Genomic DNA, 16,894 nt, shown 5'->3' with positions numbered 1-16,894 from the left:
TGTGTGTTTTGCTCAGTGGCATGCTTTCAGTAGGGCCCACCAGAGCATCCACCTCTCCCGAATCTTGTTTCATATATGTGTGAATGCGTGCATGTGACTTTGGAGTTTACTTTAGGTGTGAACATGCTGTGTGTATGTGTGTGTGAAAGTTAAATTCAACTGTGTGTATCTGTACATGTACCTACTGTTAAAAATGTTCTAAGTAGTCCAAGTCCTAATGAGCTCTGTTCATTAAATCTCATTCCAGACTAAAAAAGGCAGTAAGTCTCAAAAAATTGGTATGTGCTGGAGAGATGGCTCAGAGGTTAAGAGCACTGGCTGTTCTTCCAAAGGACCTGAGTTCAATTCCCAGCACCCATATGGTGTCTCACAGCCACAAGTATAAATTTTACCTGTTAAGTTAAAGACCAGCACAGTCAAGCTTAGACCCCGCTCTCCAGGCAGATCTGATACTGAATAGCCCTCGAGTGCTCAGAGATCTGGGAAATATGGCATTTAGATGTTTAATTATTAAAAGGCTTTTCATAACAGAGAAACAGGTTGGTTCCTAGCAGGGGCACCCCTTCTCCTCCAAAGAAGACGGAAGACAAATGGGCACAGAGCCACGTTCATCGGTAATTTGCTTCATCAGGAGAAGGCGCTAACCACTGGATGAACTGTCTTTCATCTAAATCCCTGAAGATCTCCAGACAGTGGACAGAATCGCTAGAATCGATGGTCTAGCTGATTAGGTCAAGGTAGGCAGGCCTGTCTTCCTACAGCTTTCCTACCCCACAGGATCTTCTAAAACCTGCGCTAAACAGCAGAAGACAAACGCTGTCCTGATGCCCCTGCCCTCCACGACCATGGAGGACGCTGAGGAGGGGCTCTAGGTAGCCAATGGAGGAAGTTCTCTGACATTTTTTAAATCAATAACTCAGGTAAAATTTTATCCTTCTCAAAGATCTCTGATGCAGTTTGACAGCTGAGAGGTTTCGTCAGTTTAAAAGGACAACCTCACCAAACAAATTTCAGTATAACTCCTTACTATGTTCTAAATAAAGGGTGTTTTATGACATACACATGCAAGTTATTAAGGTCTGAGGACAAGTGCAAGTTACCACATTTCTCTCTCATGTTGTCATTCATAGTTTTTTTTTTAATATTTATTTATTTATTATGTATACAATATTCTGTCTGTGTGTATGTCTGCAGGCCAGAAGAGGGCACCAGACCTCATTCCAGATGGTTGTGAGCCACCATGTGGTTGCCGGGAATTGAACTCAGGTCCTTTGGAAGAGCAGGCAATGCTCTTAACCACTGAGCCATCTCTCCAGCCCCCTGTCATTCATAGTTTTAATAATATCAGTAAAATGCTGATAAGCTACGAATCTAACTCTGGCAGAGTACTACCACTACTGAAAGATTTTAAATTCTCTTTTCATTTTCTAAAGATACTTTTCATTGTGCAAAAAGATCTGTCACAGTCATGCTGGCATAAATATGCTGCTGTTTATACAATGTATGTGTCTAGAACTTATGTTTTCAAAACCTCAAAGAATTCTTGTGAGTTCCAGGGAGCCAAATTGAAGGATTCATCTTAAACAGGCTGGATACAACCCTCTCAATTCCCTGGTCCTGAAAAACTTTTTTCTTCCTAAACTTAACTTTGTCCTCTGCCCTGTCAGTAACTTGCCAGGTCCAAGAGACACCGGACAGTTCCACACCAAAAATCCCAGACAGGAGTAAAGCTACCCCAGGATGTGACCAGCACCCAGATTTCTCAGGCACCCTAAGAAAGACTTCGATGCCAACAAATAGCAGGAAGCAGACTTGAGAACATCCCAAAACCCTCAACCTACCATACCTAACTCCTTGCCTTTTGATTATAAGAGAAAGGTGGGAATGTTGTAAAAGTGAATCTGCTGGCCTGGCCTGTCACCTGGGTACCCTGTCCCTTAAATAGACAAGCCCCGCCCACTCCCAATCTCCCCATTCCTGCGGAGGCAAGCAGATCTGTCTGTCCCTCTTCTGAAGAGGCAGTTTCTGTCTCTTTCTTCTCTTCTGCCCCCCTCTTATCTCCTCCCTTTTCTCCCATAACCCCTTACTCTTATGCTCTTCCCAATACCCACTAAATAAACTGTGTACCCTAGCTCTCTCTGCGTGGTGTATCTGTCTGTCTCCCACCCGCCAGGGTCACCCACTGCCCCCCATCGCGGGACCAACTTCGGGTCGCCTGCATCATGAATGATAACACTTATAACTTAGATTAACCCATTTCTATTCATCTGTGTGCTGCCTGAGGCTCGTTTACCTCATCTGTATATTTCCCACCCTGCTCCGCATCTCCTGGCATCTCTCGAGACTCTGCCCTTCTTCTCCTGAGTTCTCCTAGTGTGGCTCTCCCACCCAGTCTCTTCCTGCCCGGCTAGAGGCCAGTCAGCTCTGTATTAACCAATGAGAGTGATACATATTTACAGTGAGCAAAGGTTGCTCCACAGTAATTTAGGTGTGTTTGAATCGGGGAAGAGGAGAGTTAGTGAGACTCGTGAACACTGAGAAGTGCTAAGTTCTAAGGTAAAAATGAGTTTTTCTCTTAATGAAACTGAAAGATAGGAGAAATGTACAGATAAAACTGGGGGATAAGCCGGGCGATGGTGGCGCACGCCTTTAATCCCAGCACTCGGGAGGCAGAGGCAGGCAGATCTCTGTGAGTTCGAGACCAGCCTGGTCTACAGAACTAGTTCCAGGACAGGCTCCAAAGCCACAGAGAAACCCTGTCTCGAAAAACCAAAAAAAAAAAAAAAAAAAAAAAAAGATAGAAAACTGGGGGATAAGAATTAAAGTGGAGCTGGGCGGTGGTGGTACATGCCTCTGCACTTGGGAGGCAGAGGCAAGGCGGATTTCTGTGAGTTCGAGGTCAACCTGGTCTACAAGAGAGAGTTCCAGGACAGGTTCCAAAGCTACAGAAAAACCCTGTCTCGAAAAACAAAAACAAAAACAAAAAAGAATTAAAGTGTGCCGGTTATGGTACTGAGAGGAGAGACCCAGACCCCTACACTGACCCTGAAAGGCTCGACTTTAAGCCCCAACCCAGTGAAAGAAACACACCCTGAAAACAGGACCAGAGTTAGGGGAAGAGACACTTTGTACCGAAACCTAGAGCTGGAGAAAAGTCCCAGGAGCCTGAAACCAGGACCAAAAAAATCACACTAAGCCCCTAGATCCAGAGCATACTAAAAATATTTGCCCTGGGTGCAAAAAGGTAAATTAGAAACAGAGTTTGGTGCCAGAATCAGAACCATCTCTGCCATTGACACAAAACCAGCCAATCCCTGAACAAGGAAAACTGACCAATCGCTGAGCCCCTAGAGGCTTGGTCTTCTCTTCAGGCAGTGACAGTTGGGAATTCCCTTCAGGCCTGGAAAGCCCCCCTTCCATCATAGGTGGGCAGCCAATTCCAAGCCTGGAAGTCTGGAATTCCCCTCACCCTACTAGGGGGCAGCCAATCACAAGCCCAGAGGCTTGGAATTCCCCATGGCGCTTCCCCTATATAAACCCCCTGTGTTCCCTTCTTAGGGTCTCTCCTGTGCTGTTCCTGCTTCTGACAGACAGAGGGACCCTAGTCAACTTGTAATAAAGGCGCTTTGTTTTAGCATTGGAGTCACTCTTGTGGGGGTGATTTGGGTTCCAGATTCTGGGCATAATAGTATCACAGGCCAGTAGGGTATGCTGTTTTTCACTAAGTCTCCATGGTTTTTTTTTTTTTTTTGACTTGGGAGTTGCATGCTGGGGTGAAAAGAGCTTTCTCCCATGCTGTCTCAAACAAAACTCCTTAAACTGGATGTCCCTCCCTTCTACTTCCAGTGTGTCTCCCTCCATTCTCTTGAGTTTCTCTTAGCCTCTCTCTCTCTCTCTCTCTCTTTCTCTCTCTCTCTCTCTGTTTTTATTTTTTTCTGTCAACTGATTACTCTGCCTCTTGACCTATGTGCTAGGGCTGAACCACACCTTAGCTAGTATAGATGGATTTTTTTGGGGGGACCATCAGGTCCCCAATAACAACATAGAGGCATTATTATAAAGTCTCAACCAAAAGGCCAGGCTTGTTTTTAACTAGTTCTCATAACTTAAATTAGCCTGTATCTTTTAATCTATGTTCTTTTATGTGACTCAGTTACCTTTACTCTGCACTCCCCATCCTGCTTTCTTCCCATCTGGCTGGCAACTCCATGTTTCTTCCTTCCAGAGCTCCCTCTGTTCCAAAGTCTTGCCTATACCTCCTGCCTGACTATTGATCGCTTAGCTTTTTATTAAACCAATCACAATGACACATCTTCACACATTGTAAAGGAATATTCCACAATAGCTGGAAACAAGTTTTCCCAATATGTTACACAATCTCAGAGTTTACAGTGTGATCAAATATCCACAACAATCAGGAGTTAGGGACCTGAAGTGGTCTGCAAAGAGAGTTCCAGGCTAGTTCCGGTTATGTAGTGAGATTCTGTCTCCAAAATAAAAGACAGAAAATAAGAGAAAATTGTAGGTAGAGTTTTTTATCAGGACCGCTGGTCAACTCTGTCCCTCCAGCCAGGCCCCCAGAAATACCACACAGAGACTTATTAATTATAAATGCTCAGCCAATAGCTTAGGTTTCTTACTAACTGGCTCTTATATCTTAAATTAACCCATATTATTATCTATGTTCTACCAAGTGGTTTGGTAGCTTATCTCAGTATGGCATGTTCATTTCCTGCTTCCTCTGTGTTACTCATGATTCCTGACTCTGCCCTTCTTCTTCCCAACATTCCAGTCAGTTTTTTATTAACCAATGAGAGTAATACATATTTACACTGTACAAAAGGTTGTTCGACAGCAGAAAATGACCACCTTTTTATGCCAAATAATTAGAGTTACCAGTTTGGAGGAATGGGAGAAGGGAGCTGAGAGCTTTGTTTTGAACATAATTTGAAAGTGTGTGGAGGGGAATTGCATGTGTACTGAAAGTATATACAGACCCCTCTCTCTCCCCCTCCCTGCACCTCCTCCCTTCCACCCTCCTTCCCTTCCCCACATTCTCTTCTTTTTGACAGGCCCTTATTATGTAGCTCTGGCTGGCCTGAATTCACTAATAGACCAGGCTAATGTTGAACTCACAGACATCCACCTGCCTCTATCTCTACCTTTGGCGTGCTGTGTTGTTGGATTGTTGTGGGATATTTTGATTGAATTGGGACACTCCAGTGTAGGAAGAGTTTCTCTGTGTCCCAGGGGTTACTCCCAGATAACCACACAGAGACTTATTAATTATAAATGATCAGCCAAAAGCTCAGGCTTGTTCCTAGCTAACTCTTACATTTTAAATTAACCCATTTATATTATTACTTTACATTCTGCCATGTGGCATTATCTCTTTCTCATCTTCCACCTCCTGTTTCCTTTCCATGCCTCACTAGCAACTCCTCTGACTCTGCCCTTCTTCCCAGTGTCTTTAGTCTCGTTCTCCCACCTAACCTTATTCTGTCTAGCTATTGACCAGTCGGCTTCTTTATTAAACCAATTATAGTGACATATTCACATAATGTAAAAGGATAGTCCGTACTCTAGACTGTTAAAAAAGTTTACTTTGAGTCAGGGGTGGAGTCAGTGACTTGCTGACTGGAATTAGCCATAGAGAAGCCAGCAATTTGGATAGAGAAGATTTGCACAGCAAGAAAAGGGTGGGGACTGGAGTTTGAGCTTTTATTAGTTCTGGAACGAGACAAGAGATGCAGCTCTTGCAGTGTCTCCAGCCAACGTCAGCTAGGTCAGCTAGTTGCTACTCAACCTCTCTGAGTTAGCAGGTTTTCACCCCAGCCTTTGACTCCTGAGTCTTATTGACAAATAGAATGATAGAGACTTGACTTCCAGGCCATGGGGCTGGAGACAATAGTTAAAATACCAGTGGATTCATGTGCAGCTGATCATGGGATATTTGTTTATACTGTGTGAAGATGTGTAGTTGTGATTGGTTTAATAAAAAACTGAATGGCCAATTGCTAGGCAGGAGAGAATAGGTGGGACTTCTGGGGGAAAGAGAGGAAGTCAGGAAGAATCTAAGCACACAAGAAATGCCAGAGAGATACTGAGGGAGTCGGACATACAGAATGGAAGAAAGGTAAAGGACCATGTGGCAGAACGTAGGTTAATAGAAATAGGTTGAGTTATAGGAGACAGTTGGGAACAAGCTTAAGCTAAAGACCATAATAAGTCTCCATGTCATTGTTAGGGAGCTGGAGTTTCAACAAGAAAGTCCAGCTACAGTACTGGGATCAAAGACATACATCTGACACTTTTTTTCTTGGTAGAGCCCCTAACAGTTTTTTCTTTTATTTTGTATATGAATGTTTTGTCTGTGTCAGAGGCCAGAAGAGAGCATCAGATCCCTTAGAACTGGAGCTACAAAGACAGTTAGCTGTTACCAGGTAGGTTGTGGGAATTAAACCTGGTCCCTTGCAAGGGCAACAAAAGCTCTTAACTGCTGGGCCATTTCTCCAGCCTACTGTTAGTATCCTTTTAACAAAATAATATAGCAATGAAATTGGGATGTAACTCAGTTATAGAGTGCCTGCCAAGTATACAAGAATACACAAACCCTGGGCTTGACCCCTGAAATGAGACTTTCTTTGGACTAACTTCCTTTGCATCTTGCTGGTGAATCCCCACCTCTCATTCTTCCCAAAGTTCCTATCTCTGCCCATAAGTCCTCCCTATCTGCCCTTTCCTACATAGCTCTTGGCCATTCAGCTCTTTATTAAACCAATCAGAAGGTGCCTTAGGCAGGCAAGGCAAAAACAGTGGTACACCTTCGCACAGTGTGATCAAATATCCTGCAACAACCCCCAGCACTGCATAAAGCTAGGTCTGATGCCTGTGGATGCTGTGGGATAATCCTCTTGTGCACAGGGAAGATTTGTCACCAGAGTTGGTTTAATAAACGCTGGTTGGCTGGTAGCCAGGCAGGAAGTATAGGTGAGGCAACCAAACTAAGGATGCTGGGATGAAGAAGGGTGGAGTCGGGGGAGACTTCAGCTAGCTACTGAGGAAGCAGGACATGTAGAAAATGAGGAAAAAGCCATGAGCCACCTGGCAAAGTATAGATAAGAAACATGGGTTAACTTAAATGTAAGAGTGAGGTAGTAATCAGCCTGAGCTATCAGCCAAGCATTTATAATTTATATTAAGTCTCCAAGTCAGTTATTTGGAAAGCAGCTGCCTGTTATTGGGGAATAGGAGGTTGGGACTGGAAAACTCTGCCTACACACACCTGTAACTCCAGCTCTCAGGAGATAGAGATAGAGATAATTAGGAAGGAGTTCAAGGTCACTCCCAGCTACAAATCAGTTTGGGGCTAGCCTGGGCTGTGTAAGACCCTGTTTCATTTTTTAAAAAAAATTATCAATGGTGTATATGTTACTTATTTATTTAGTTAGTTTTTTCGAGGGTTTCTTTGTGTAGGTTTGAAACCTGTCCCATCCTGGAACTTGATCTGTAGACCAGGCTAGCTTCAACTTCACAGAGATACACCTGCCTCTGCCTCCTGAGTGCTGGGATTAAAGCCACGCACCTCCACTGCCTGGTTGTTATTTATATTGTACTAGGTATTATATGAAACCTCATGATAATTTAAAGTGTATAGGAGGATATGTGTCAATCATATACAAATACTTCACCATTTTACACAAGAGATTTGAGTACCTTGGATTTGGGGATTCTGTGGGGTTCTGGAACCAACCTACTGCAGACAGTGAAGGATGATTGTGCTCTTGGGAGTTATTGGTATACAAATGTATTAAAGTCTGATACTTGGTGAGGTTATCAAAAAAAAGTATAGAGAGAACCTTGGAGCCAAGGGCAGGAACTCTGACACTCAGGAGTTGTGGTGATTCTAAGGTGCCTGCCAAGAAACCCGGCAAGGAGGTGCAAGACAGGCAAGAAGAAACAGAAGGCAGGGCAGTGTCCCAGAAGCCAAAGTGGAAATGGAATCCTGGAAAGAGATGGGCTCTCGAGGTTAAGATCTGCAGAGGCAAAAGGTCAAAGCCAGACTGGGCAAGACCCTATCCAAAGAGGGCTGGGATGTAGCTCAGTGGTACTGTTCCTGTCCTGCATGGGTGAGCCCCTAAATTCTATTCTGGTCACTGCAATAAAATTGGTAAGATAGAAGAGGCAAGCTGGGTGAGACCTAACAAGGATTCATTTCATCTAGGAAAAACAAGTTATCGATGAAGCTGGCAAGAGGAGGAGTGGTAGAAACTTTGAGGGGAAAGCCACATTCGAGGGTGTTAAGTGAAAGAGGAAGCTGAGAAAGTCAGGAAACAGAAAATAGAATTTGAGGAGGAGCTGGAGGAGGCTGGTAAAGGTCAGGAGGGTTTTCCCAGAGGCGTGGCTACAGTGTGGGTGGGGTGCTGATAGGAGCACACCAGCAGAGGAAGGAGGGAGGAGCGGGAGGCTTTGAGGGATGGATGGTCAAAGGGCAAGCGGAGGAGGGAGGAGCTAGAGGAACATCTGTAAACTCTTTCTTCAAGTGTGCCCACACTGTGCTGAAATAATATTTTTGTGCATTGTGAATATGTCACTCTGTTTGGTTTAAGAAAAAGCTGAACCAGGTGGTCATGGTGCTTGCCTTTAATCCCAGCACTTGGGAGGCAGAGGCAGGTGGGTCTCTGTGAAAGATTGACAGGCAGGAGAGGGACCTTGATGGGTCCCATGGCAGGTGGAGGACAGTGCTGGAAACAGAATATGCCTTGCAGAGAGATCTTGGGGAGTATGAACTTTTATTAAGGAAGAGGATATTGGGAAGGTTTGGGAGGGGGAGGAAGGGAGAGATACAGAGACAGAGAGAAGGAGAGGGGAGGAGAGAGAAGAGGAAGGGGGAGAGACAGAGAGCTGCCTCTTCAGAAGAATGGTGGGCAGAGAGAGAAGAGAAAGGGGGCAAGGCAAGCTGGGGGAGGGAGGGAAGCAGGGAAGGAGGGAGGGAGGGATGGAGGGGGGAGGGGAGAGAGAGAGAGAGAGAGAGAGAGTAAAGCTTGTCTCTTAAAAGGAAAGGGTATTGACAAGGAAGGCCAATATAATCATAACATTCTGTGAGTTCGAGGCCAGGCTGGTCTACAAAGCGAGTTCCAGGACAGGCTCCAAAACTACACAGAGAACCCTGTCTTGAAAAAGTTAAAAAAGAAAGAAAGGAAAGCTAAAAAGAAAAAACAGAGAAAGACTCACAGCAATAATGTTTTTGTGGGTTAAAAAAAAAAAACCCTTTGAAACTGTGTCTTTACCAAGGGCAAAGCCTCCAGACAGCACAGGGCTCAGAAGGAATCTATAGTATCAGGCATATACTAGACTTTTCTGTCTGAGAGGGTTGAGGGTAAAAAAATACTCACTCTCTGGAAGGTTTCCTTCAGACCTTTTCTTTATTCTTCTTTTGCATTCTCTGTTTTTTTTTTTCCTGGTGATTCCCTTCTCTCATTCTTGATGTTTTCCTTTCAATTCTATCTTTATTCTTGATGCTTCCCTTCTAGTTCCTGCCAACTCTCTCATTCTGGTGTTTTCTTTCCAACTCATTTTAACTCTCTCATTCTTTTTTCTTCTTCTTGTTTTTGTTATTGAGATAAGACTTCTCTGTAGCTTTGGAGCCTGTCCTGGAACTTGCTCTGTAGACCAGGCCGGTCTCGGAACTCACAGAGATCCACTTGTCTGCCTCCCCAGTGTAGGGATTAATGGCATGTGCCACCATTGCCTGGCAACTCTCTCATTCTTGATGTTTTCCTTCTAGCTCATCTTAGCTCTATCTAACGCTTTCTCTATCTTTCCCTTACTGCTTATATATCCAGCATTTTTTTTTTTTTTTGGTTTTTCGAGACAGGGTTTCTCTGTGATTTTAGAGCCTGTCCTGGAACTAGCTCTTGTAGACCAGGCTGGTCTCGAACTCACAGAGATCTGCCTGCCTCTGCCTCCCGAGTGCTGGGATTAAAGGCGTGCGCCACCACCACCCGGCATTATCCAGCAAAATCTTGCAGGCAATATGAAAATTACAATGTGGCTACATTCTGTTTTTCAGGTGAACGAATGCAAGTGAAAAACAGCATGTTTTCCAAATATCTCAAATGATTGAACATTTTACATATTACAGGTAAAAAAAACCCAAGTTGTCCCAAAAACCCACACACATTTGTACCCAAGCAACTTGTTATAGATCAACTGTGTAGGCAAGAAAGGTCTTCTCAGTCAGTTCTCTTACTGGAAGGCTGCATTTTGTGGTTATAAAGAAAAGGCCAGTTACTTTATTACTTATCTTGAAAGGTAATTTTATAAGGAATCTTAAAAGAATCACAAACCTAAATGTTTATATATAAAAAAAGAATCAGTCAGCTCTACTTTAAATCTTTAGGGTGCATACCCACTCATCAATAGTTTTTTTTTTTTTAGATTTATTTATTCTGTGTACAGCATTCTGTCTGCAGGCCAGAAGAGGGTAGCAGACCTCATTACAGATGGTTGTGAGCCATCATGCGGTTGCCAGGAATTGAACTCAGGACCTTTAGAAGAGCAAGCACTGCTCTTCACCACCGAGCCGTCTCTCCAGTCTCAGTTTGTTTGTTTGTTTAATAAGAGGAGATTGAGGACAGAAATGGGTGTAAGGAATTAATCATCACCTTTGGTCATCAAACAATCCTATCAAGAAAACTATCAATACAACTGGGCTGCTTTGTATTTTTGACCTCAGCTATGTGTCCTTGGGAACTTTAGATTGCTTTCTGGGATTTACCATCTCAAAGTCGTTTTCAAAACATCTGATCTAACAGGAAGTTAGTTTAGAGCTTTGTTTTAGCTAGCAATGCACACTGAAACTTGTGGCTTCATCTTCCTGCATTAAGAGAATTAGAGCCAGCCTGGCTCCTGGGGACTCGATTGTTTTTCTTTCTTTCTTTTTTTTAAAAAAACAATACAAATGTTTTCTTTAATAGTCGCAGGTCATCATGGGCCAAGTGGTGGATACTCAAGAGCCAGCAGGAAGGTCAGTCAGCGCAACCTCCGAGCCTCTCTTTCTGACTCCAATAGGGTGAGCACATCTCCCTCTCAAACGGGACCTTTGACGTTTCAGATTATGGAGCAGCTGGTGTCATCCATAAATTCCACACTGTCCCTGCGAACCGGTCCTGCCCAGCACTTTGGTTACCCTAGCAAGCTTGATGGGCTGCACGCGACTTTTGTCCATGATGGCGGCGATCAGGCGGACAGGGGTCGATTGTTTTTCTTAATCATTAACCCGAGTTAAAGCAAAGCTCACAACTCCTGGCTGTGTAGCATTTCCCTTTGTTTGCTTTGATTCATCAAATCTCTGTGTAAGCTAACATCATCATTATCAGTTAGACAGTTCAGCTTAGGGGGGAGTCATCCTCACGACAATCCACAGATAAAAACGTCCAGTGAGCAGGATGTTTCCATAGGATAAGCACATTATACTAAGGTAGTGGAGAATCTCTCCCCACATCCATTCAACCATGTCAGATACCAGAGAAAGATAGCAACAGCACACATGTAAAGGAACAGCAAAAACATAAGACATCCTGGGGTCTGTGGTCTTGGGGCCTTGCCTGTCCAAGATTGACCCTTCAGAGACTTTCTTCCTGATGGGCTGACATCTTGAACCTCAATTGTCACCTGCAGCTCCTCTGATAGGGCCACTAGCAAAGGTGCCTTTTGATTGGTTTAATAAAGAGCTAAATGGCCAATAGCTAGGCAGAAGGTATAGGCAGGACTTTCAGGTACAGAGAGGACTCTGGGAAGAAGAGGGGCAGAGATGCCAGTCAGATGCAGAATGAGATGGACACGTAGAATCAGATCGAGGTAAAAGTCACATGTTAGAACGTAGATTAATAAAAAAAAATATGGGTTAATTGAAAGTATTAGAGCTTGTTAGGGCTGGGTGGTGGTGGCGCATGCCTTTAATCCCAGCACTCAGGAGGCAGAGACAGGTGGATCTTTGTGAGTTCGAGACCAGCTTGGTCTACAAGAGCTAGTGCCAGGATAGGCTCTATAGCTACAGAGAAACCCTGTCTCGAACCCCCCCCCCCCCCCCACACACACACAAAAAGAGCTTGTTAGGAACAAGCCTAAGCTATAGGCCAAGATTTAATAATAAATAATAAATCTCTGTGTCGTTAGGGCTGGAGTGGAAAAGAACATGTCTAGAACACTGTGCTACTGAGGGTTTTCATTTTGCTTTTGAAGCCTGGCTTTGTACAGCCCAGACTGGACTTGAACTCCTTATCTTCCTGCTTCTACTGCCCAAATAACTGGTTTTATGAACATGTGCCACCATTCCTGGCCCTTGATGTTGGATTTTTGTTATTGTTTTTTTGGTTTGGATTTTGTCCATAATGTTAGATAGTTGTAAGGGATATAATTTCAGTGTAGTATATATTTTGTTTAATTTTATACATTTGTATCTTTTTTTTGGTGTTCTGTTGTATAATTTCTGTTAGTATGTCCTCATGGGGGAGCTAGAATCCAGAATTTTGATTGTGCCAGGGAAGTGTTCTACCTTTGAACTACTCCTCAGCCCCTATTATTATCCGCACTGACATGTGTGTGCGTGCCTGTGCCCGTGCGCACACCCCCCCCACACCACTGTAGTGCGCGCACACACACACACACACCACTGTAGTTTCTATACTGTTGATTTCATCCACTGATTTTTTTTCCTAATCTCAAACATTGTAGTTTTCACAACCACTAGTTGAAGGTAGATATTTTTATACATTTCAGATCTCTCCTTACAGCATATGGAAGAGAGTTATAATAACCACTTGTCTCCATCTAATTATCATTTATGTGTCAGTTTGGGCTTCATTTCAATTGATTTTTTTCCCCTCAGAATGGGTCATTTTTGTTGTGCTGGTAATTGTTTTGCTAGAAACTCCAGACGTTGTGAATTTTGTGTTTGGTGGGACTGATTATTTTTGGATTTATAAAAATATTCTTGAGCTTTCCTTGGGTGGATTTAGTTGCTTAATGCAAATTTAATCTTCCCTAAGCCTGTTTTAAGATCTGACAGCATGAAATGATGCTGTACCTCAGTGGTAGAGCGTGTGCTTAGAATGTGTGAGGTTGAGGGCTGGAGAGGTGGCTCAGCTGTTAATAGAGCATCTGACTCTTCTAGAAGACCCAAGCTCCTAGCACCCGTTTGGGGAGGCTCACAACTGCCTGTAACCCAGCTCCCAGGGATGTGACAGGCCCTTCTGGACCAGGGGCACTCACACAGATGCGCACACATCTCCATACAAACACAGACACGCATATACACAATTTAAATGATAGTAAAATAGTAACAGCAAAAAGAAAGAAAAGAATGTGTAAAGTCTTGTATTCAGCCCCAAGCACCAAAACAGAGAAAAAGAGCCAGGTGAGGTGGGGAGGACGTTAATCCCAGCACTGGAAAGGCAGGGGCAAATGGGTCTCTTAGGAGTTTAGGGCCAGTTTGTTCTACATAGCAATTTCCAGGCCAGCAAAGGCTACACAGTGAGACTTCTGGTGAAGAGAGAGAGAGAGAGCTGTGTAAGAGTTGGGTGGAACTGAGCAGTGTAATAGGAAGGCTGCTTGTTTGTCCCAGCTGCCCAGAACTGAAATAATCACACAGAAACCACATTCATTAAAACATTGCTTGGCCCATTAGCTCTAACTTTTTCTTTCTTTCCTTTTCTTTTCTTTTCTTTTCTTTCTTTCTTTTTTTTTTTTTGGTTTTTCAAGACAGGGTTTCTCTGGTTTTGGAGCCTGTCCTGGAACTAGCTCTTGTAGACCAGGCTGGCCTCGAACTCACAGAGATCCGCCTGCCTCTGCCTCCCGAGTGCTGGGATTAAAGGCGTGTGCCACCACCGCCTGGCAGCTCTAACTTCTTATTGGCTAACTCTTACATCTTAATTTAACCCATCTCCATTAATCTGTGCATCACCATGAGTTCATGGCCTACCAGCAAAGTTTCAGCACATCTATCTCTTCTGGCGGTGGAGGCTCCATGGCAGTCCCTCTCACTCCGCCCTTCTTCCTCCCAGCATTCAGTTCTATCTTCCCCGCCTACCTAAGCTCTGCCCTATCAAAAGGCCAAGACAGTCTTTATTCATTTATGGTAATCACAGCACACAGAGGGGACTCCCACATCAGAGCAGTGTGTAGACCCGGCTAGGACCCTTCTTCACAGCTGTGGGGTTTCCCATCTGGCTGGTGAAACAGGTGTCCCTCGGGTCTTACGTGAGTTGTAGCATCTTTCTTATTTTTGGTGGATCTTTCCTTGGGTTCAGGTAGTTTCCTCCCTCTTAGACGAGAGAGAAGCTGGGGTGTAACATTTTTCAGAGGCCCCGGAATTCTCTTTGTACGCTTCAGGACTGTGTTCTGAGCACTCCCCATTCTGACTCCCCAGACTCTGAACTGACACCTAAGGCTCCACAGTCCTTGTGGCTTTGCCCTGGCTCTCCCTCCCCGTGGTACACGCTGGGATCTCAGCAAAGCTGGGGTGCTCCTGGGCCTGGTCTTATTCATTTCTTATCTGTTTGGAAGCACTGGTCTTTGCTGTGTGATGTACCCGGTTGTGAATTCCACCATTTTCTGGCTCCTGCTGTTGGGTTGGTTGTTTCAGACAGGGTGGTAAGTCTGATCACTGATCCCTTCCATTTTTGCTGAAAAGGAAAGTTTATTGAATTTTATTTATTTGTTTGTGTTTGTTTATTTTTGAGGCAAGGTTTCACTATGTAACCCTGGCTAGCCTGAATTGTTCTGTAAACCAGGCTGACCTCGAATGTGTGGAGAGCCGCCTGCCTCTGCCTCCCTGGTTCTGGGATTAAAGGTATGAACCACCACACCTCGTTCTGTCTTATTTTATTTTTAAATATTTTTTTTTGTGTATGAGTGTTTGCCTGCATGTGTGTTTGTGTACCACATGCATGCCTGGTACCTACAGAGGTCAGAAGAAGGCACTGGGTTTTCTGGAGCTGTAGTTACAGATGTGTAGGCAGACTATTTTTTTTTTTTTTTTTTTTTTTTTGCTGCTTCAGAAGGTTTTATTTTTACTTGGTCCAAAACTTGAGAGGGGCTCCAGGGCGTTACAAAGCTGCCTAGTGGCTTCTTGAGAGGTTAGGGTGAAGGTCCTGAGGCGGGCTGGTGCAGAGCAGAGGTGGGAGCCCCTCAGAAGGAGAGGCCTCCTAGTCATGCTTGAGAGTGAGCCGCTCAAAGAGGTACTCGCCCAGAGATGCCTGGGGCCCAGTAGCCAACCTGCGGAGGTTGGTCAGGTGGTTGCCCATCTTCTTGATGACCTTCACCTCCTTATCCAGGAAGTGGTTTTCAAGGAAGTCACAGAGATGAGGATCTGTGCGGGCAGAGCCCAGGGAATGAAGATCCAAGAGGGCCTGGTTCAAGTTCTTCTCCAAGGCCAGGGCAGCTTCCATGGCCTCCTGGGTTTTACCCCACTCGTCTTGAGATGGCTTCTGCACATCCTGAAAGAGTGCACGGCCTCCGCGATCGTTCTCCAACTTGAGGAGACGCTTGGCGTCCAAACACTGTTGAAGCAAGACACAGATCCACGGGATCTCCGAAGGCTGCTGCTCAGGCAGACTATTTTTTCCATCTGCCAGTTTCCAAATAACTGACACGGAGACTCAATATTAATTATAAAAGCTCAAGCTTGTTACTAGCTAACTCTTATATTGTAAATTAACCCGTATTTTTTATCTACCCTCTACCACATGACAGTACCTTCTTTCAACAGGGCACATTCATCTTGCTTTCCTCTCTGTCTGCCTGGTGATTTCTTCTGACTCTGCCCTTCTCCCCAGCATCCTCTCTGCCCTGAAAATCCCGCCTAGTCTTTGGCCAAGCAGCTTTTTAGTAACAATGAGAGCAGTACATATTTACAGTGTAAAGACTGCTCCACAGCACAGTGAACTGCCACGCTGGGAACTAACTCGGGTTAGTTTGGAAGAGCGGCTCTTAACCACGGAACCATTTCTCTAGACCCGTTGATTTGTTTTTTTTTTTTGTTTTGTTTTGTTTTTTTTTTTATAGCACTAGGGATCCAACTCAGAGTCTTGCACATGCAGCTAGATGTACCAGAACTTTGAATATGCTCTTGCTTAAACTCTGGAGCAGACTGAGATTATTCTATTTGAGAGTAAATGATCACTATGTATGCCTTCTTTACCAGCCACCTCCCCCCACCTCTGCTGCTGGGTCTAGAACCCCCGCCCCCCAGGCCTCACGTACACATCAGACAGAGGCTCCACCACTGACCTGCATCCCTTGTTGTTTGGAGACAGAGTCTTGTTAGCTAGCCCAGCAGCCTGGTTTGGAACTTGGGGTCCTTACGTCTGGGATCACAGACATGCCCTGCCATGCCTGACCTCCTTTTCTAATTCATTAGTCAATCAAACTCATTTTCTATAAGAAAGGTTTTATTTTCCTGTGCAGATAAATGTGGCTAATTCAGACCACTAACCTTACTTCTAACGATTTGTTTTCTTATTTTTAATTATGCGTGTGTGACTGTGTGAGCATGTGATATGTGAGTGCAGGTCCCTGAGGCCAGAGACATCGAGTCCGCTGAGGCTGGAGTTACTGGCTTCTGTCAGGGCTCCACTTCCCAGGTCCTCTGGAAGAGCAGTATGACACTCTTGACTCTTGACTGTATGTCAGGAGTATGTATGTGTGTGTGACACATATCTCCTGCCTTTCGACCTTACTTTTAAAGCTGAATGATTTTGAACCTGTGCTGAGGATTTGAACCCAGGGATACACACATGCTAGGCAAGTGTTTTTTCCACTGAGCTATACACAAAGCCATCATCAAGTCGATGCCTTTTGGTACAGGTCTCACTGTATAGGCTAAGATGGT

The 16,894-nt window shown here is 44.5% G+C and overlaps 1 protein-coding gene and 1 pseudogene across 1 annotated transcript; both read right to left on the bottom strand.

The window, feature by feature from the left end:
* Nucleotides 1-11,034: 11,034 nt before the first annotated feature.
* LOC121465471 lies at nucleotides 11,035-11,230 on the bottom strand (annotated as a pseudogene).
* Nucleotides 11,231-15,194: 3,964 nt separating this feature from the next.
* Nucleotides 15,195-16,299, bottom strand: LOC121465524 (ferritin light chain-like). Its single transcript, XM_041678734.1, has 2 exons — nucleotides 16,294-16,299; nucleotides 15,195-15,563 (listed from the first exon to the last, which is right to left on the bottom strand). The coding sequence occupies exons 1-2, from the start codon at nucleotides 16,297-16,299 to the stop codon at nucleotides 15,210-15,212; spliced, it is 360 nt and encodes a 119-aa protein (XP_041534668.1). The 3' UTR covers nucleotides 15,195-15,209.
* Nucleotides 16,300-16,894: the final 595 nt, after the last annotated feature.

The sequence above is a fragment of the Microtus oregoni genome, unplaced genomic scaffold, assembly GCF_018167655.1.
Source record: "Microtus oregoni isolate MIOR12 unplaced genomic scaffold, Mior012 000031F_ref0000149, whole genome shotgun sequence".
NCBI classification, from domain to species: Eukaryota; Metazoa; Chordata; class Mammalia; order Rodentia; family Cricetidae; genus Microtus; species Microtus oregoni.
This window is presented reverse-complemented; position numbering and strand designations above follow the sequence as displayed.